The 20,772-nt window shown below is 43.4% G+C and overlaps 1 protein-coding gene across 5 annotated transcripts in view; it reads left to right on the top strand.

The window, feature by feature from the left end:
- sez6a (seizure related 6 homolog a) overlaps window positions 1-19,733 on the top strand; it is a 152,148-nt gene extending 132,415 nt beyond the window's left edge. The window contains exons 10-18 of one of the 5 annotated variants that reach the window (XR_010796131.1): window positions 8,005-8,201; window positions 9,268-9,462; window positions 10,671-10,862; window positions 12,359-12,553; window positions 13,308-13,343; window positions 14,013-14,121; window positions 15,379-15,478; window positions 16,919-17,034; window positions 19,233-19,733. Coding sequence is in view for 4 of the 5 variants with exons in the window: in XM_066651404.1 (XP_066507501.1) it covers window positions 8,005-8,201; window positions 9,268-9,462; window positions 10,671-10,862; window positions 12,359-12,553; window positions 13,308-13,343; window positions 14,013-14,121; window positions 15,379-15,541 (1,087 nt within the window). In the remaining variant the exon portion in view is untranslated. Of the gene's footprint in view, window positions 1-8,004; window positions 8,202-9,267; window positions 9,463-10,670; window positions 10,863-12,358; window positions 12,554-13,307; window positions 13,344-14,012; window positions 14,122-15,378; window positions 17,790-19,232 lie in introns of those variants that run through there. The other 4 variants (XM_066651405.1, XM_066651406.1, XM_066651408.1 and 1 more) reach the window with 4 other exon arrangements.
- The last annotated feature ends 1,039 nt before the right edge of the window (window positions 19,734-20,772 follow it).

Genomic DNA, 20,772 nt, shown 5'->3' on the forward strand with positions numbered 1-20,772 from the left:
AGGGGAAAAAAATTATTATGTTTTTGATTGCTAACATTGTACAAGTGGTTTTAGAAGACTGTTTTGGTGTGTAGAACAGGCAGAAAAAAATAATGAATGTGGAACTTAGTCTCAGGAACATACATTAAACTTTTTTATTTATCTTGACCTTCAGGGCTTCCGTAATTTCTTTTTCTCAATCTCTTTTTTGTTTTTCTAAAAGTGGAGGGGGGGGGGGGGTTAAATGAGAGGGAGCCCTCTTGTGGAGACAAATTGCATAAAACAGCTAGTTGCATATTTGCATAGCGTTGAGAATGTTTTTCAAATGATAATATTTTTCATCAATAAACCAGTAACGTGAGGCAGCCGTGGCCTAAAGTTTAGAGAAGCCGCCTTGGGACCTATGTGTCATTGAGACGTAACAAAATAATAGGATGTCTTACCTGCATGCTAATCTGTGCTGCAGCTAGGGACTCACACCTAGAGTCGGAGAGGGGTGCAGCTGCTACGGCTAAAAAAGAAAAGAAGGTCAGAGGGAGAAGGCTTCCAATGAAAAGAGGCTGAATGGAGCCAGAGGCTAATTTCAGTGCAGCTGTTGTGTGTTTTTGTACATGTGAATAAGACATGATGTCTCGAATTTAAATATGTAGGCACACTTTTGCTGTACCACATGCAATGATAATAAAAGCACGTTTATGATACAAAGATCGCATGCTCACCGCTGCAAGAGCTTGGGCCTTTTTCTGCAGCCTAGAAATGTGAGCTCTGAAAGACCTAAAAAAAGATCGTTTTTACACTGTCAAAGTAACTGTCCCTGAAAGACTTGTACGTTTGTGCACCAATGCTAACACTGACAAGAAAATGCTATTGTTCTATCGCTACTACCTCCACTAAGAATCTAAAACTCCTCCGCTGCCGTCTGTTGTTTTGCTGGCGTGTTCTGGGCAGTGAGCCTGTGCCCAGGCCCGGTGGGTGTGAGCTATGCCCCTTAGGACAACAGATTTTTGTCTGCCTAGTGATTAATAAGCTCTTTTTTTTTTTTAAAGCTCTCTCCGCTGGCCGGGACGCAGGCCAGCGCTTTGGCATTTTAAAAACCAATACTTAACTTTTCTAATTAAAAAGCAAGAGAGTTAAATCAGCAGAAAAAACAAGCTAATTTTTTTGGTCAGGACTTCATTCAATCTCTTTAAAAGCCCGTTCCAGCAGGACTCAGCCTCATCGTGGAGCCATTCAGGGACATCTGGATGGTCATCGTACAGAGCCAAGTACTCTTCTCGGCTCTACAGTGCTTTATTATGTCTTACAGTAGATGTTAGGGCAGAGCTGAGAGAGCCACAGTCCAGCGCATCGTGATCAGTGAACTGTAAATTCCAAAAGTGGATTTCCAAAATATATGTTAGAGAGAGAGAGATCTAATTTGAAAACACACACAGCTGTCTGTGTCCATCATTCCACTGTGCTAGGACAACTAAAAACTATGAATCTGAAAGAACGTGGAGCTGTCAGGAAGCCTTTACCTAAAAAAAATAGACTTAAAAGAAGACTGCATTGTGATGGACTCAGAGGAATAGAATGTATACAGGTGTGTTTGCATCATGAGAAGCAGAAAATGCATCCAGAATCTGATTCTGAACTTTGGAGGCGGTGGGAAATATCTGGGAAATATCCCTGCGGATTTCTTTGTGAAAGTGAAAGCAAGAATCTGTAAAAAGACGGAAGCTGTAATTGGGGCAAAGGGAGAAGTATTACACTTACTTTAGATCGGCACTGATTGTACACTCTCGGAAAAAAGGTATATTATTATTTTTAAAGGTAAAACAATGGAGTTAACGTCCAGTTGTGTTCCCTAAAGTTACATTGCATTCTTTTCTTTTTTGGTGGGTTCGAGTCCCGCTCCAGGTGACTGTTAGGAGTGTGGTGTGTTCTCCCTGTGTCTGTGTGGGTTTCCTCCGGGTGACTGTCTGTGAGGAGTGTGGTGTGTTCTCCCTGTGTCTGAGTGGGTTTCCTCCGGGTGACTGTCTGTGAGGAGTGTGGTGTGTTCTCCCTGTGTCTGCGTGTGTTTCCTCCGGGTGACTGTCTGTGAGGAGTGTGGTGTGTTCTCCCTGTGTCTGCGTGGGTTTCCTCCGGGTGACTGTCTGTGTGGAGTGTGGTGTGTTCTCCCTGTGTCTGCGTGGGTTTCCTCCAGGTGACTGTCTGTGAGGAGTGTGGTGTGTTCTCCCTGTGTCTGCGTGGGTTTCCTCCGGGTGCTCCGGTTTCCTTCCACAGTCCAAAAACACATGTTGGTAGGTGCATTGGCAACTCAAAAAGTGTCCGTAGGTGTGAGTGTGTGAGTGAATGTTTGAGTGTGTGTTGCCCTGTAAAGGACTGGCGCCCCCTCCAGGGTGTATTCCTGCCTTGTGTCCAATGATTCCAGGTAGGCTCTGGACCCACCGCGACCCTGAAGTGGATAAGGGTTACAGATAATGAATGAATGATATATGTATATATAACTGTAAAATAAAAGGAAATTAAATTGGGCATAAAATCAACATAAATATAAAATCTACAAATATATTGAATATGGTACAATTATGCTCCATAATTAAAGATACTGAATGATTATGTACCCTTGATGGTGCCAAAAGAGTGACAATTTTTCAGACAGTGTAGACGCCTGTCATCCATCTTCTATCCCATTCATAATTGGTCATCCCCGAGGTGCCCCTAGTGAGCAAAGCACCTAACCCCCTGCTCCCTGGGCACCGTGGCTAGTGCTGCTCTCCGCTCTGGGCGTGTGTGCTCACTGCCCCCTAGTGTTCAGTAGTGTGTGTGTGAATGTGTATTTCACTGCACGGATTGGGCTATAAAGTGGCACCGTGGTCAATAAAGTGATTCTGATTCTAATCCAATGTTAGCACTAATCTAAAGGGAATGCAAATGAAATCATTGGCCATTAGATCAGATAATCATTTGACTAAAGACTACATAGCAGTTGCTATGTACTTCTGCCTGTAAGGTTTGTTGATATCTTTCTGGTGGGGATATGTTTCTTTTATTGTCCACAGAAACTCAGTCTCGTCACTGAGTGCTGGAGGACAGGGATAGATCTGTTTTCTGTTGCCTTCACCGCAGGGAACGCTGGCTCATTCTCTCCGTTTTCTCCATCTTCTCCCTGGCTCCTTCCACTTGTCATTTGTATTCCGGGGGGAGCGCGGAGAGTTAGTTAAGCCCAAATGTGTCCACTGACGTGTAGGCGGCAGACCGAGGCTCGCGGATCCACTCCAGCGCTGTCGCCCTGAGGGCAGCGTCCCGTTTAATTAGACCTGCTTAAGCCCTTCGATCTAAATGATTAGAAACAATAATCACATACATGTGTAGTTAAGCTCACATAGGCGCAGCTGGGCTCCACAAGAAGAGCTGCAGTTTCCACAGGTGGAGCACATGCTCGGAGAACAAAGGTCAGGTGTTTTGCCATTGGCAAGCATTTTTAAACGCTTGATCTGCCTCTAGGCTCCTAGCGCTGTGATTACACCTGATCAAAAGAATGTCTTTCTTAATCTTAAAGTGATCTAAAATCTAAAGGCTTATGTTAAAATAATAGAAATGTCATAAACAGTAAAGTCATTCATATAATTTGTGTATTTGCCTTCAGCACTGTGCTCTACACTGTAAAAAATGTCTTGTAAATTTTACAGTAAAATACTGGCAGCAGAGTTCCCAGCCATTTACCGTATTTTTACAGGAACACTACTGTATTTCAAATTTACAGCATATTACTGTAATTGAAAAATACAATAATTTACTGTAAATACTGTGATTTACAATAAAATACTGTAGCAGTGTAACTCCAAACACATTCTATGATGTTAAGGGCCTGGGCTCTGGAAGGTCCAGTCCATTTGCTTCTGCTGGGATCTTCTTTTGTGTCAGTTTCCTTTGCTCCACATCTTTTCAGACCCAGAGCTCTGAGATTTCTTCTTAAAATGGGAGGGTGGATACAAACACATGAGATCTAAGTTAGAATGGAGCTTGAGAGATAACAAGAATGGAGAAATAAAGCCCAGAGCAAAAACAGCAACAATGAGGGCAGAGAAATAAGAAAACATTGCTTCTCACTGCTGTGCACTCAGGGTGGGGTGAAAAGTGGCTCATTCTCATTTAAAGGAACAGGCACTTAAACCGGCCATTCTGAAGGGGCTGTGTAGACGGGAGAAAACTACTGTGGGTTTTGGTCCTTGTGGTGTTTTGAACAGGTCACATACATTAACAGGTCATTAAGACTCATAATTGTGTTTCCTTGTGGAAAAGGTGGAGGGGGGATATGATCCCTTTAAATAAATAAACAACAGCTTTTAAATATGTGCTACTCATAATCTCTTACCTAAAATTCACCAATTTCTGTCACTAGTACTGGGACCCTGAGGGTTGCCCATTCCTCAAAAACCTAAACCCAGTCACATATGTAAATGCAGACCGAGCACTGAGTGAACTGCGGCAGATTTAAGAGACGCATGATTGATAGGTACATGAGCGTTGAGCTTTTCTGTTGCTATCGTAGCTCTCTCAGAAGTGCTCTTCAGGTTCGCTGGCAGTGAATATTAACACGGCTGTCCTCGGACTCTCCTGACACCTGTCACCGGGTTCCTGGCTAACAGCCAAGCGTCCAGCCTGTCCATGAGCTCCGGCTGAGAGCTTTTCCCCTGCTTATCCTTCCATTTAGTTTTGGGGGTTTTTCAGCCTGCCAAAATCAATGTCAATTTTGTGCAAATTGCCAGCGTGTCCCAGGCAGAGTCGCCCTGACCTCGGGCCCTGTGGAGGTTAATGCACTGCAGAGGCAGGTCAAGTTGCGCTGTGTTTTATATTTAAATGTCATTTGATGGACCCATCCATGCTCTGCCCAATAAAATGAACTCTTGATACAGTGGACAAGCTTTTCATTCACATTTATGGCACTTAAGACTTTAATCTAGCGTGAATATTATTTAGGTTTTATTTGTGACACACAGGTGTGTGTAGTGTATTGAAAAAGCATGGTGTAACTACCCAGGCAGGGAATCGAATCCTAGTCTCCTGCAGACAAGACCGCAGTGTTAAACACTAAGCTATACTGTCCACAAGGTGTTAAATTAATTATCATATTAATAACATGTTTGTGTGAAAATGTTTTAACACCACTTTTTTTCAACGCCACTGGTGCATTTTTGCCATTTGTCCCTGTAACAGCCAACAACGTGCACTGTTTCTTTAAGAGGCTTGAGGTAGTGTGTGTAGGTGTGTGGCTCTGCTTGCTAATGCTAATACAAAAGAAATGAAAACAGATCCATTGTAATGACGCTTGTGTTGTCCACTCTATGTCTATAGCTAAATACACTGACTTCAGGGTCAGAGAAGAGCAACTGTGGTTAAACAATCTCCCTCTTTTTCTGTATTCAATCTTTAGACTCACCTCTTCTCTCTTGCTTATGGCCTCCCTTTAGCCTAGCTTGCTAATTTTAGGCTCCTTATGGTAATAGGTTTCTCTGTAACTGTTGAACCTGTATTGTGTGTGTGTTGAATGTTTCTATCCCAATGATTGTAAGCGTCTGGGTTTAAGAAAAGCGCTATATATGAAAAAAATATTATTACTATTATTATTTATTAGCAAATTAAGCTTGTGATTATTAGCCATGAACACCGTTTAACAGGTTTCAAACAACAATGCACATGTCACCTTACTAATATTCACACGGTGAGCCTTGACTGTAAGCGCTAGGCCTTTATTGCGACCCATAAGCATCAAAATTCCTCAAGATAATGCTCATTTCTGCTAGCGCCCCTGTGGGATTTCCTGTACTATGTTGGTACTAAGTTCAAAGCAGTGCACATTTAGATTTAAAACAGACATTTGAAGCTTGGAAGGCTCTGGTATCTCCACACTTCTATTTTAGTCAGTGCTCTTTAATGTTTGATGTTCATTTGTAAGAGGAAAACAGAATGTAAACGACCCAAAGGCGCTAGAGATTGGGGGAGGGTTTCAAAATACAGCTGCTCTAATGCCCTCTTTTACATTATTATATTTTTGGTTGTATTCATCATATCAAATGTGTTCCGCCTTTAAAAGTAAATAGCTGAAACGGCCTGAACTTTTGAAGCAGTTCATCAAAATGCAAATGACTTGGCGTTGGTTTCATGTGGATATATCGGCTCAGGCCACGCTCGCCCCGGAGACGCTGCAGTCCAAGGCGATCCACGGCAAATGGAGCTGAGTCTACGCAGGCTGCTTAATGACTGGGGAGCTCGCTCTGAGCTATTGCAGTGCTCTTGGTGAGAGTAAGCTAGTCAAATGGGGCTAAAATGGAGCATTATCATAAATGGATCATTTTATTCCCATTACGCAAATACATGCGCGGGAACTCTACATATTCATTAGCCGGAAAATCTTTGAATTATTCAGTGTTTATTTCAAGTTGGCGCCCTTCGATCGGGCTCTGGATTTAGATCCAGCACAAAAGCATTCCTTCCCAGCCCTCCTTCAGATCGCACTGGGACAGGTAGCAGACACAGAGGCATGTTTTTACATCAAAGCAGGAAGATGAAAGAGCCCCGAAAAGTCAACTTTGTCACCTAATTCCATATTCTTTTCTACTGGGTGTTTTGTAATCTGCCAAGTCAGAACTTTAAAGTGGATTTAGGGCATTGAGTTTTAGGCCATAGGTTTGTCAGAGCAGGTTCTGGTTGGTTGCTACAGCCAAAGCTTAAAGGAACAGTAGTGTTGTGACCTTAAAATAAAAGACTAATGCTGCGTTTGGGTGCTCATGGGTAGGTCGTATATCCCCGGGTGGTTAGGTACTTCACTCCATCGGGTGCTTGTCTGAAGGTTCACCCACTGTACAAATGTCCCAAAAACGATGTATCATTAAGTAACAACTAAATTACATTTTGAGTAATAACAAATCTGATCATAGTGTTTGATTTTATCTACAGAAAATATACACAGTGAGACGATTCATGTGCATATTTGTCATTTTCTCCAGGGGAAGAGGTAAAAGTATGGAAGCAAATCTGTCTCATCAGACTCTGAAATATGACCACCTTTGAATTTGTACCACTGAATTTTTTTTGCACTGAAATTATGCGTCTGAATATAATCGCTCTTGAATAGAACTCGTGAATTTTCAAGAAATACGAACACAACTTCCATACCGTGGAAAAACTACACGTTTAGCTTCCTTCTGCAAATATTAGGGTGACCAGACGTCCTCTTTTACCCAGACATGTCCTCTTTTTTAGACTTAAAAAAATGTCCGGGCGGAATTTCACAAACGTCCGGGATTTTGTTTTTCTAGAGCTCACATAGAACTTCGAGAAGTTTCGTTCACAAACTAGTCCCGCCCTCCCCTACTCCGATTGGTTCGCTTGAGTGAGAAGGGGGCGTGGTGAAGTAGCCTAAAATGTTCGGATTGGACGGTCTGACTGTAGAGCTACCGTTATTGGTCGATAACCTTCTCTGTAAACATTTAATTGGTCAGTCTGCACGGCAGTAGTCCTTGTTTATGTCAGGCAAAGCTCCTGTACCTACCCTCATCTCGAGCAGCTATGCCGAAACGGAAATGTAAGTATACACAATATAACAGACTATTGATGTCCTGAAGATGAAGAAATTTTACTGTGGAATTGTTTTGTAATGTCCCTGTGAACATAGCATGTGATATGACAGAATGTGTGGAAAGACAAAGGCTTTCATGGGGTGTTCTTATTTTCACATGACTGTATCCCCACAGTTCATGTTTCCACATATTTTTCAGTGCTACAAATTCAAAGGTGGTAATATTTCAAAGTCTGATGAGACAGATTTGCTTCCATATAAAAGGCTGTGACATACAGTAGGTCACATCCCGAGTTTACCAGTGATTTAGAACCTGTGACGTTGTGTGGTATTCTGAATAATATCACAGCTGTGACAAACTACTGTACTCACATTTAGCTCACGCCTATGGCCACACCTATGATGTTACTCAGGTAGAAGCTCCAGCTCATGAAGTGTCTAACTGTGCTCTCCCTCTGCAGCCTCCATCTCGGCAAGAATGACATCCTGACGTTTTACGACGGTGATGACCTCACTGCCAATATCCTGGGTCAGTACAGCGGCACTCTGCCCAAGTTCAAACTCTACACCTCCATGGCTGATGTGACCATCCAGTTCCAGTCGGATCCCGCCACCAACATCTACGGCTACAACAACGGCTTCGTGGTGCACTTCTTCGGTGGGTGCTGCTTATGTTTAGGACACTTCTAAAATTTGGAAAGCTGTGTGGTACAAAAGTGCTCCATCTCAGACCAATAGGTAATGCACTTCCACTGGGGTAGTACCCTGAATATGAACATGATCTACTGTCTAAACAGCCCTGTTCAGAACGGCTAGATTCAGCACCTGTTCCTTTAACTGATTATGAGCCACTCATTGTTTACCCTGACCCTGAGCGCACAGCAGTGAGGAGCGAGGAGCAGAAGCTCTGGTTTTTGGACTTCTTTGCTCAGTTCTCTTTCTTCTCCTTTCTCGTTTTCTCTGATTTAACTGTGTTCCAATTGATCTATTCACGTTGTATGTGTTTTGCTCTGTTTAAACCCACTTTTGTGCTTCCACATAAATGTGAGTCCAGTGCTGTGATTGGAGAGGCTCTGACGAGGGAGCGGGAGACATAGGCAGCCTACAAAAAACTGACTGGGTGGTCTTGCTTCACAGGGTTTGGGTCTCCAGAGCCCCAAATTGAAGTACACAATTGGACATCAATACTTTAAGGGTACATGGTAACCATGACAACTAATTCAGATCAAGGATGTGATATGGCGACAGAACAGTGTTGTTTTTAGCACAAAAAAGGAGTAAATGCTGACAATAGTTATGATGAAGTTGGCTTGTTTTGCCCAAATGACTCACTCTGGCCCCTCAGCCGCCGGTGTCACAGTGTGCCGTGGTCCTGCCAGCCTGCTTGGCTGTGCCCAACCTTGGCATGTAGCGCTGTGAACAATCAGTGTGAAAGGATGGCACAGCGCTCCCTGGCCGGGGGCTCATTTACATGCAAAACGTTGCACGGTGTGTCACCCCAGCGCCGTGCCCCTGCTCCATCGCTGTTCACTTGGCTGCACAGGGCTTTTGGCACTCGCCGCAGGTCAATGGCCCACCGCGAAATTGCTCACACCATTCAGCCCTATTCTAACAACACGGCCAATATTGACCAGACACAAGATCAATATGAAAATTACTCGATTAGCGTAAAACTAACCCCCCCCCCCCCCCTTCTCCTTTTCCGATCCCCCTTTGTGCCTCAGAGGTGGCCCGGAACGACACATGCTCAGAGCTGCCAGAGATTCCCAACGGCTGGAAGAGCACGTCCCATCCGGATCTGATCCACGGGACAGTGGTCACCTACCAGTGCTACCCGGGTTTCCAGGTGGTGGGCTCTGAGATCCTCATGTGCCAGTGGGACTTGACATGGAGTGGAGATGTGCCCAGCTGTGAGAAAGGTCAGTGGTAACTTCTCAGTCGTGAGCACTCAGCTCTCAGGGTCTCAACACACTACCTGGCCACTTTATTAGAAATTTGAATGGAACACAAACACACGAAATCTTGTATCTGTGCATTGTGGGGACATCCCATAGACTTCCAATCATTTTGTGGGGACTTACCATTACCTTTTGCTTAAGTCCTACTAGCTTAACACTAACACACATACACACACACACAGAGCAGTGGTCAGCCAACCCAGTGCCTTCCACTTCACCAAACTAGAAACCACACAATACAAAGCCAAGCATGGACTCAGAGAATATAGAAAACCCCACTTTTCTACTCTATGTGTTTTTGAAGAGTAGTTTTTGACCATTAATCAACACTCTGTACCGAAGGTCTATATTCATTGTCTCTAAATTGCCGATAAATGGAGCTTGTCCGTTTAAAAGTGTTCTGAGCAATCGTACAGTAGTCTGTGTAAAGCACTCTTGTGTATACAGCTCCTACTTATACACCACTCCAATCACAGTCATTTCAAAAGGCAATGAGTTTAATGAGCGTTGTCATTAAATGGAGATTAAACAATCTCTCCGTGGGCCGCGCCGAGGCCTCGCAGCAGTTCCTCGGCGTTAAAGTTTGTGCTGGATAACGGCATTCATCCAAAACGATGGGGAGGCTTTTTTAACGTCTTGAACGTGTGCCCATCAAATCCTCACAGCAATGAGCAATGTTCCATCATCTAAAATAAAGCTAAAATAGAGCGCCTGAGATCATTAATTTCAGAAAAGCAGATGTCCTCAACGTTTTGGCGACGTATAAGATTTTACACCAAGGCCATAGCTTTTTACAGTATCTTATTTGCATTTGATTATAGCTTCACTGGTCTAATTAAGGCCATGTTTAAATAACGCAGTCAAAGAGATTGGTAAGAAATCCTGCTTTGTTTACATCTCAGCTCCGTTGTTCTTTACGATTTCATCATGAGTCCAATGCAGCAGCCGTAAGCGCTCAATATCCAGCTTCTTCATATTTAATGTCAGCCATATTGAGGCCTTGAGGCTGACCAGAGAGTGGACACCAGCTATACTCCCCCTCACGGGCTGTTTATGGAGTTTAAGAAAAGTTTTCAAGGGTTTGAACGAGGTTACACTGAGATTTTGCTTAATGAGATTGGAATGCACACCATGTTTAATTAAGCTTGTGTGTGTGTGTGTGTGTGTAGTCATGACATGTCCAGACCCTGGTGTGGTGGAGCACGGCCAGAGGGTGCTGACAGGGTCTCGTTTCTCTGTGGGCTCCAGTGTCCAGTTCCTGTGTAATAAAGGCTACACCCTGTCCGGCCCCTCGGTGCTGACCTGCTACAGCAGGGACACGGCTGACCCCAAGTGGAGCGAGAGACTGCCCAAATGTGTCCGTGAGTCCTCTTTTTGAAGAGAAACAGTGCCTTTTACAGTGTGTAAATAATCATTATGAATCGACCAATAGAAATGCACTATATTTTTATGTTAATATCCACTACATTTTTCTCTTTTTGGTTTTCAATTTAAAGCAGATTAAGTTGAATTACACACAAAGAGGTATTTTCTAGACAAAGAGACGTGTGTTTTATTCAACATATTCTTTTTTTAAACCACATTTTCAACGACCATGTCTTGTTTTTATATATTTTCACACGCAGTTGTTAAATACACTTATTTAATAAATTAATACGATTTAACAGAACTGAACTGTAGCTGCTGGTTAATTAATTAACACGGACTGCACACCCTTAAACGGATAAAACAGTTCGAGTAAAATAATCGAATGAACAGAGCTCTGAGGGCAGAGGAAGTGAATTGTTGGAGCCTGGATTGTTGCCCTCTGTCGCCACCTGGTGGATTTGTGTAAAACACACGGGCTCAGAGCATTCAGCAGAGCAACAAGAGCCCAGAACCTGGATGGTCAGACAGTATACGGCTTTCATAGTTCAAATAGTTCTGTACAGTACAGAGCAGGGCTCTAGGTTCTTATATAATATCAAAAAGCGTTCTACATAGAACACAAAACAAGTCCTAAATTGTAGCCAAAATGGTTTTACATAGAACCTAATGAGTTTCCATGGAAGTAACAAACAGGGTTCTACATAGTAACAAGAAGGGGTCAGTAATGAACCGAACAGGGCTCTACACAGAACTATATAAGGGTGTTATATAACAGAAAAGGTTTGAATAAAGTAGCCAGGGGGGGGGGGTGATGAGGTCTCGCCCCTCGCTGCCGTTGTATTCTTAGCTGAACCTATATGTGCTTTTAGGTCCTTTACACCTTTATTTGCTACACAAAACATGGGAATTTCTTTTTTAATTCATCCGAGAACTTACATTTATGTTTCGGCATAGCTGCTCGAGATGAGGGTAGGTACAGGAGCTTTGCCTGACGTAAACAAGGACTACTGACGTGCAGACTGACCAATTAAATGTTTACAGAGAAGGTTATCGACCAATAACGGTAGCTCTACAGTCAGACCGTCCAATCCGAAGATTTTAGGCTACTTCACCACGCCCCCTTCTCACTCAAGCGAACCAATCGGAGTAGGGGAGGGCGGGACTAGTTTGTGAACGAAACTTCTGGAAGTTCTGTGTTAGCTCTAGAAAAACAAATGTTTGTGAAATTCCGCCCGGACATTTTTAAGTCTAAAGAAGAGGACATGTTCTTGTAAAAGAGGAAGTCTGGTCACCTTTTTCTAAATAGAACCAAAAATAGGTTCCCTATAATACCAAAAAATGTTATATAAAATTAGCAACTTAAGAAACGTCTTTGTAGAGTCCTTTACAAAAAAAACAGCAGTTGTGTATTCTCAGGTCACATGATCATTAATGTAATAGCATGAGATTTATGTTAATAAACAGATGTTATTAACCTGTTGTTTCCCAGTGGAGCGCTATGAACCCTGCACTAACCCCGGAGCGCCATCCACTGCCATCCAGAGCTCAGAGAAAGCCTTCTTCCAGGCCGGAGAGACACTGACCTTCACCTGCCGGCCGGGGTATCAGATCCAGGGAGAGTCCAGCATCCGCTGCCTCGCTGGACACCCCTCTCAGTGGAGCAGAACACCCCCTGCATGCAGAGGTAGGAACTGCGCTCTTTAAATTCACCCACTGACCACTTTATTAGAAACACTTAACTTCTACTTCCACTGTCTGGCCACAGAGCTGCTGTCGAGCATTTATTATTTGGATGGTGGCTCATTCCCAGCACATTTTTAGAGTGACTGCCACCTCTTTGGACTCATTAACTGCCATTAACTGCCACTGATGAGCTAGAATCTGGGCTATTGTGTGTCTCTAACTGTACACCAGCAAAGTTTCGGTTTCCAATTATGTGGCCAGAGATTATAGAGCTCTCAGAGACCGAGATCATGTCCAGAACTGACTGTTAACAGGTTTTAACAACAGAGAAATGGACCAGAGCTCTGCAGAGGGAGGGATTCACGCCGAAACGCTCGAGCACTTGTAGGGGAAGTTTTAGCCGCTGTTTTTAATCTCACTATCTTGCCTCTTAAATTTTTAATTGAAGTCATTAGTTAAATCGAAAGCTGATTCTACTGATGTTTCCTGCTTAAAGCTGTTGCAAATTGAACAGCGGCGTTTAGAGTACGCTGCTGCTGAGAGGCCGTTTGGGGGAAATGAGAACACTTCATCAAAAGGCCTCCCTTAATAGTCTCCATTATTTTAAGTGCCTTAAGTCCTGTCAGGGTCCTAAATCACTTTTACGCAAGGCCTGATTTTTACCTAGTAACTCATTTCTCGTCTCGTTTTTTTTTTTTTTTTCTGCTTCCAGTGTTTCAATTACGCTTCTAAAAATTGCTTTTTCTACTTTGTAGCCGCCGGGGGAGATGTTAATGAACGCAGATTGGACGGTAAGGTTATCTCTCACTTCAGGAGACTTAATCAAATTATCCTATTCTTTTCTCTTTTTTTTAGTAGATGGATTTTCAGCTAGAGGTCCCTGTTATTACTGGTGAACTCTTGTTATTCTGACATACGAACACCTAGGAAAGGCCAACATTTAGGTGTACATCATGTTACAGTATAATACAGTATATATTAAACATATAGAAATTTAAACCACTGTTTTTTTCTTAATATTCCAGTGTTTTGTACCCTAACTTTTCAGAATCAGAATCACTTTATTGGCCATGGTGCTTACACACAAAGGAATTTGTTCTCCACGTTTAGCCCAATCCGTGCAGTGAAACACACATTTACACACACACATTAGTGAACACTAGGGGGCAGTGAGCACACACGCCCGGAGCGGAGGGCGACCCTAGCCACAGCGCCCGGGGAGAAGTTGGGGGTTAGGTGCCTTGCTCAAGGGCATTTCAGTCATGACCTGCCACCTTCCGGTTACACGCCCTGGTCACTAACCACCAGGCCATGGCTGCCCTCACACTGTTCTATCACACACTGAATACTACAGTCAAAAACAGAGCCTGTTACTAGTGTTTATACTGCAGCATTAGAACCATATCTGTGGAGAATTTTCATGCCTACAGTTTTATGCCTGCATCTGTTTTTTTATCCAGTTGTGAGCGCTGATCTCGGTACAGAGGGCACCAAGATTGCCATTGCAGTGATGGTTCCTGTGGCAGTGGTGTTGGTGGCGATTCTTGGCATTTATCTCTACTTCTCAAAGTGAGTAGCCTCAGTCATTTGGAGTGTCTTTTATTGTGTGGGGATATAATTATCCAGTAATTATATTCAACTGTTTGGTCCTTACTATGATATTCAAATATTTCAGTATAATAAAGGATTATTAAGGTAAGTCATACATTAAAAACATAAATAATCATAAATAAATATACTGCGATTGTCTATTTACTCTTTTTCCATAATACTCATCATACTCATCATATTTTATGAATAATAATAATATAATAATAATAATATTAATAATTTTGTGTGGCACGGTGGCGCAGCAGATAGTGTCGCAGTCACAGCTCCAGGGTCCTGGGGTCATGGGTTCGAGTCCTGCTCCAAGTGACTGTCTGTGAGGAGTGTGGTGTGTTCTCCCTGTGTCTGCGTGGGTTTCCTCCAGGTGACTGTCTGTGAGGAGTATGGTGTGTTCCCTGTGTCTGCGTGGGTTTCCTCCGGGTGACTGTCTGTGAGGAGTGTGGTGTGTTCTCCCTGTGTCTGCGTGGGTTTCCTCCGGGTGACTGTCTGTGAGGAGTGTGGTGTGTTCTCACAGTGTCTGCGTGGGTTTCCTCCAGGTGACTGTCTGTGAGGAGTGTGGTGTGTTCTCTCTGTGTCAGCGTGGGTTTCCTCCAGGTGACTGTCTGTGAGGAGTGTGGCGTGTTCTCCCTGTGTCTGCGTGGGTTTCCTCCGGGTGACTGTCTGTGAGGAGTGTGGTGTGTTCTCCCTGTGTCTGCGTGGGTTTCCTCCAGGTGACTGTCTGTGAGGAGTATGGTGTGTTCCCTGTGTCTGCGTGGGTTTCCTCCGGGTGACTGTCTGTGAGGAGTGTGGTGTGTTATCTCTGTGTCTGCGTGGGTTTCCTCCGGGTGACTGTCTGTGAGGAGTGTGGTGTGTTCTCCCTGTGTCTGCGTGGGTTTCCTCCGGGTGACTGTCTGTGAGGAGGTGGTGTGTTATCTCTGTGTCTGCGTGGGTTTCCTCCAGGTGCACCGGTTTCCTCCCACAGTCCAAAAACACACGTTGGTAGGTGGATTGGTCACTAAAAAGTGTCCGTAGGTGTGAGTGTGTGAGTGAATGTGTGTGTGTGTCTGTGTTGCCCTGTGAAGGACTGGCGCCCCCTCCAGGGTGTATTCCCACCTTGCACCCAATGATTCCAGGTAGGCTCTGGACCCACTGCGACCCTGAACTGGATAAGGGTTACAGATAATAAATGAATGAATGAATAATAATTTTAATATTAAATACATTTATATCTTCATCCAGGTTCCAGGGGAAGACCCTTCACCTGTCCAGCTCTTCTTTACCTCCGTACGATAACATGACGGAGGAGTCTGCGTTTGACAACCCCATCTATGAGGCAGGAGTAAGTATGGATGCTCTGCACCTGCGAGATGTGGACTCCCAGAACACTGTGGTCCTCTCCTGACTGCTTCTCACATCCAGCTTCTCTACATTCACCTGTCAATCCATCGCATGACCAACAGAGGGGGCACTTCATATCACTTCCCTTCACTTTCCATTCAAGATGTTTTTTCTCCTCCACCTCCTCATCTTCCTCTCTCTCCTCCATCCACTCAGTTTCCGTTAGTGTACTCAGACTGAAGCCTGAACACTTACCGATGAACAGAGAGATACAGTTTCCTCTCTTTGGGTATTTTGCTTTCAGCTGGACTCCTTCCAGTTAACAGTTTTTCCTGGGGTCTGTTAAAAGCCCTACTGCAGTGATATTACATAATCACTAGTTATTTATATAATCTACAATGGTTCAGTCCATATTAGAAGCATAGTGGGTCTCAACGACAAAGTTCTGATTGGTCCTAGCTGGTAATGCAAAGAACTTTGGGTAAAGAAGTCACATCACTGCGTCCCTCGACAAGGACAGGCACCTAAATCCTTGAGGGACACAAACACGAGCTTCAATCTCAGTGCAGTGAGCTGAATTCAGTCATAATCCTTATTCATATCAAGCAAAGCAGTGGTCATTCAATCCATTTGGCCTCATCCTGTTGAGAGGTTTAAAGGGCTCATATCAAGGGAAAAAAATGATGATGAATAAATATATTTAGTTTGCAGATGTACTCCCCAGTCCATGTTTATATGCATGAAGCAAGCTCAAAAAAGCAGCTTTGGGACGGCAACAACTGCAACAAATCTTCATGCATCGGCCAAATCAGTCTGTGTCTAACGAATAAATCTGTTTAAATCTACGGGATAAACACAAGTCCAAAATGGACTTGTTTATCCGTCATCATTAAGTCAAGACTACAGATTCCAACTTTTATTTTACTGTCACTTCCTAATGTGCTATTATACAGATCTGTTATAGGGTTGACATTGTTGGTTTTATATGAAATGGATTGCTGGTGATTCATTGGATCATTACTTTAATAATCAGAGAGTTTTCAAAGGCAAATCTGATACAAGTGACTTGACCACGAAATGAAAAACACTACAGAAACCCACAGAAAGCCAGGACACCTTTAACAAAATGCCATGTAAAATGTATGAGGTAAAAACTAAATGCATATAAAAATATTCACTGTCAAAGACGTGTCAGATTTACCGCCCACTAAATGCATGTCTGTGAATCATGAACTGTGAGAACCGGAGAGTTCTGGCTTTCTCTGCATCTCTGCTCCCGTTACGGACCCTTCATTGGACGGACCACGTCACTCTGCACCCCCTCTCTTCACCTCTCTCCTCCGTCAGCCCGGACTGCCCTGTCCTGGTTACTAACGGCTCTGTGTGTGTGTGTGTGTGTGTGTGTGTGTGTGTGTGTGTGTCCCTGTGACTGCACCGTCAGAAGAGTGATGAGGTGAGGTGAGGCGTCCTGATGGAGGAGCATGATGACTCTAGAGCATGACATCACTGTCTGACCGTCGCCTGCCACCACCTGATGTCCAGCTGTCACTTCTTATGGTCAAACCTGTGTTCGCATTCCAAAATGACTCCCATCAAATGTACAGAGGCACCTAACTTTTCCAAATGTTTTTACAAAACAGCAGCCATTTTGGATTATTTAAAAAACAGAGTAATCTGACAATTCATTTGATTATTAGTTAAATTAGCAGAGACTGTAAAAACACACGTCGGTAGGTGGATTGGTGACTGAAAAGTGTCCGTAGGTGTGAGTGTGTGTTGCCCTGTAAAGGACTGGCGCCCCCTCCAGGGTGTATTCCTGCCTTGTGTCCAATGATTCCAGGTAGGCTCTGGACCCACCGCGACCCTGAACTGGATAAGGGTTACAGATAATGAATGAATGAATAATTTTATTGATTAATAAAAAATTAATTCTCTAGAGCAGGCCCTGAACAATAGGTTATAGGCTTCTAATATTTGTATTAGAATATTTTTGGTTGGTAAATAAATCCAACTTGGCTGAAGGCAAGGTGTCCCTAGACTTTTGATGGTGCATTTATACTCTTTATAAGGCACGCACATTAAAGAATAATCTTAGTGCTTGTTTATTCTGACCATGGAATGATTGGGAAAATTCACACTGTTTAAAGGGGAGTTCCACAGATTTCTCCAAATGTCTGCATTATTTATTATGTGTAGAGTTTTTTTGTTTTTTTTAATCCGTGAAATTCCCCTTTAACCTTTTTTCCATACCTCATTTTTTTTCTTTCTATTTTACATCCGCAGCATATAATTTGAAATGATTTTGATTTTGGTGAATGATTCATTTTCTTTTTCTTTTAATGTCTTTAATCTGTGTGAACTGAATGTAACTTTTGATCAGGAAGTGATTCATGGTTTGCGTCGCTTGCTTGATTTTATTTTCAGTCACAAAATGTGAGTAATTCATTTGAATATCATATTTATCTATTACTGAGAAGAAGTAAAGGCTCGTGTTTGTACTGTGTACCTGCTGTTTAACCTGTTTCTGTTGTACAGCTTATAGTTTTCAGCTGATTTCAGCGTTATTTCTTACATATTTTGTACAATCACCTCGGCAAGCACTCGAGAAGTGAGCTGTGTGAATTTCAATGACGTTAATATGAATCACTGTGCGAAAGTCAGAGACCACACTTTACAATGCATTTAAACGTCTTTAAGAGTCAAGCATTAGCTATTGTCCAAAAAAACGGTCTAGCTGAGTTAACCTTTCTCTCTCCAGTTACCTAGGGTGACCAGACGTCGTGTTTTACCCGGACATGTCCTCTTTTTTAGACTTAAATAAATGTCCGGGCGGAATTTTTCTAGAGCTTACATAGAACTTCGAGAAGGTTCGTTCACAAACTAGTCCCGCCCTCCCCTACTCCGTTTGGTTCGCTTGAGTGTGAAGGGGGCGTGGCGAAGTAGCCCAACATCTTCTGATTGGACGGTCTGACTGTAGAGCTACCGTTATTGGTCGATAACCTTCTCTGTAAACATTTAATTGGTCAGTCTGCACGTCAGTAGTCCTTGTTTACGTCAGGCAAAGCTCATGTACCTACCCTCATCTCGAGCAGCTATGCCGAAACGTAACTGTAAGTTCTCAGATGAATTAAAAATGTTTTGTGTAGAAAATAAAGGTGTAAAGGACCTAAAAGCACACATAGGTTCAGCTAAGAATACAACCCCCGCCCACCCCGAGACATGTCCTCTTTTTCACCATCTCAGATCTGATCACCCTACTGTTACCACTTTGTAGATACAAGCTTTTTATTACAACTGTGACGTAATGAAAGTGTATTACCTCTTGTTCAATTTCATGAGAAATATCTTCTGATAATGAACACTTGACATGAAATTAAGCTTTTGGACCCAACGTCACAACGCTTAATGCAAAACGTCAGCTAGAGGGGTGTAAAGGCCCCTGTTTTTGAACTATGTAGCAGTGGAGCTGTTCTCTGACACGAAAGAGCTCCATCCAATACCTTTGGGGTGAGTTTGGGTGGTGTTTTTTTTTTTTTTTTTTGTAATTCTCAGAGCAATGTTCTGAAAAGTCGTGTAAACAACTGTGCTCCTAAAAGTGCCCCTGTGTGGTCAGCGGAGCTGAAAGAATGAGCAGTGAGTGTAGAAACAAGGTCATAATGTTATGACTGGTTGGTCTATAGTGTAGTTACCTGCATTGGTGATGAACTGTCATTGTCCCTTCAAAAAGTTCTTGATGGGTGTGTTTATCGTTGCAGGAGACAAGACAATACGAAGTGTCTATTTAAAGACTGTTGAGCAGGACTGTCCACTTTCTCCACCCCAACTCTGTGACAGCTCCTCTCTTCCTCTCCTCCTCCCCACACTCCTCGGCTCCCTCCTTCCGCTGAGCTCTTGTACAGTATATTTTTTTCTCCAGAGGACCTCTGCCAACACTGTAAGAGATGGTGGACAATACGATGTTATTTTTGTAGCGCTTCAGCAACAACAGTCCAACTGTTTCTTTTTCTTCTTCTCGTTCCTTTTTTCACTGAGCACAGAGTACAGTATGTGTGTACAAAATAAACTATACCAGAGTGCTTTTCAGTATGTACATCCACACCAAGAGGATTTGAGAACAAGCGAGTGTCCAGCATTATCTGCATACGCCAAGGTGACACTCCCAGACCAGTGTGAATACCATTACTCAGTCTCTTTACGACGCTGGAACCACTGAATGTCTGCATGGGGGTTTTCTTTCCTAAACACTTTGTAAATAAACAGATTACTCCAAATCAAGATGCTCAATGCTCTCTTTATTAATCGTGTCATTTTCTATTAAGTCCCAAGCATTAGCTGTAGCACTGCAGGTGGTGTCACTGCCAGATGGCTGTATGGTTTGTGGGTCTTGGGTTCAATCCTCGCATCGGGTCACTATTAATGAGGATAGTTGTGTGTTCTCCTAGTGTCTCCATGGGTTTCCAAAAACACATGTGGGTAGTTGGATTGGTTTTGTGAAACCGCCCGTAGTTTTAAGTGTGAGAGTGACAGGGTGAATGTGTGATGGACTGGCGCTCTGTCCAGCATGTGTTCCTGCCCTGCGCCCAGTGATTCCGGTAGGTACTGGACCCACCGTTACACAGAACAGGATGTCTAAATGAGCACTTATTTCTTTTTTTTAATTGCAATGTATATGTTACTCTTTTGTGTCTATTTCCTTTTCTCAATAGGGAACTCTTAAAAGTTCCACCCCTTTCAGACCCATAGCAATGAATCATTTTCTTACAATGGAAGGACCAACACCTGTGCAGGTGGCACGGTGGCGCCGCAGGTAGTGGCGCAGACACACAGCTCCAAGGACCTGGAGCTTGTGGGTTTGATTCCCGCTCCAGGTGACTGTCTGTGAGGAGTTGACGTGTTCTCCCTGTGTCTGTGTGGGTTTCCTCCGGGTGCTCCGGTTTCCTCCCACAGTCCAAAAAACACACGTTGGTAGGTGGATTGGCGACTCAAAAGTGTCCGTAGGTGTGAGTGTGTTGCCCTGTGAAGGACTGGCGCCCCCTCCAGGGTGTATTCCCGCCTTGTGCCCAATGATTCCAGGTAGGTTCAGGACCCACCGCGACCTTGAATTGGATAAGGGTTACAGATAATGAATGAATAAATGAACACCCGTGTGAATGTGAATATGAGAATTGAGTTTGTTTTTCTTCGTTCTCACAAACAATAAGAGCTTTAAGTACGGTTTAAGAGATCAGGACAGGTTTGGTGGCAGACCAGTTCTTGCATGTGTTAAGTGAAGTCACCATGTGACCGTTTTGGGAA

The sequence above is a fragment of the Hoplias malabaricus genome, chromosome 18 (assembly GCF_029633855.1).
Source record: "Hoplias malabaricus isolate fHopMal1 chromosome 18, fHopMal1.hap1, whole genome shotgun sequence".
Lineage (NCBI taxonomy): Eukaryota > Metazoa > Chordata > Actinopteri > Characiformes > Erythrinidae > Hoplias > Hoplias malabaricus.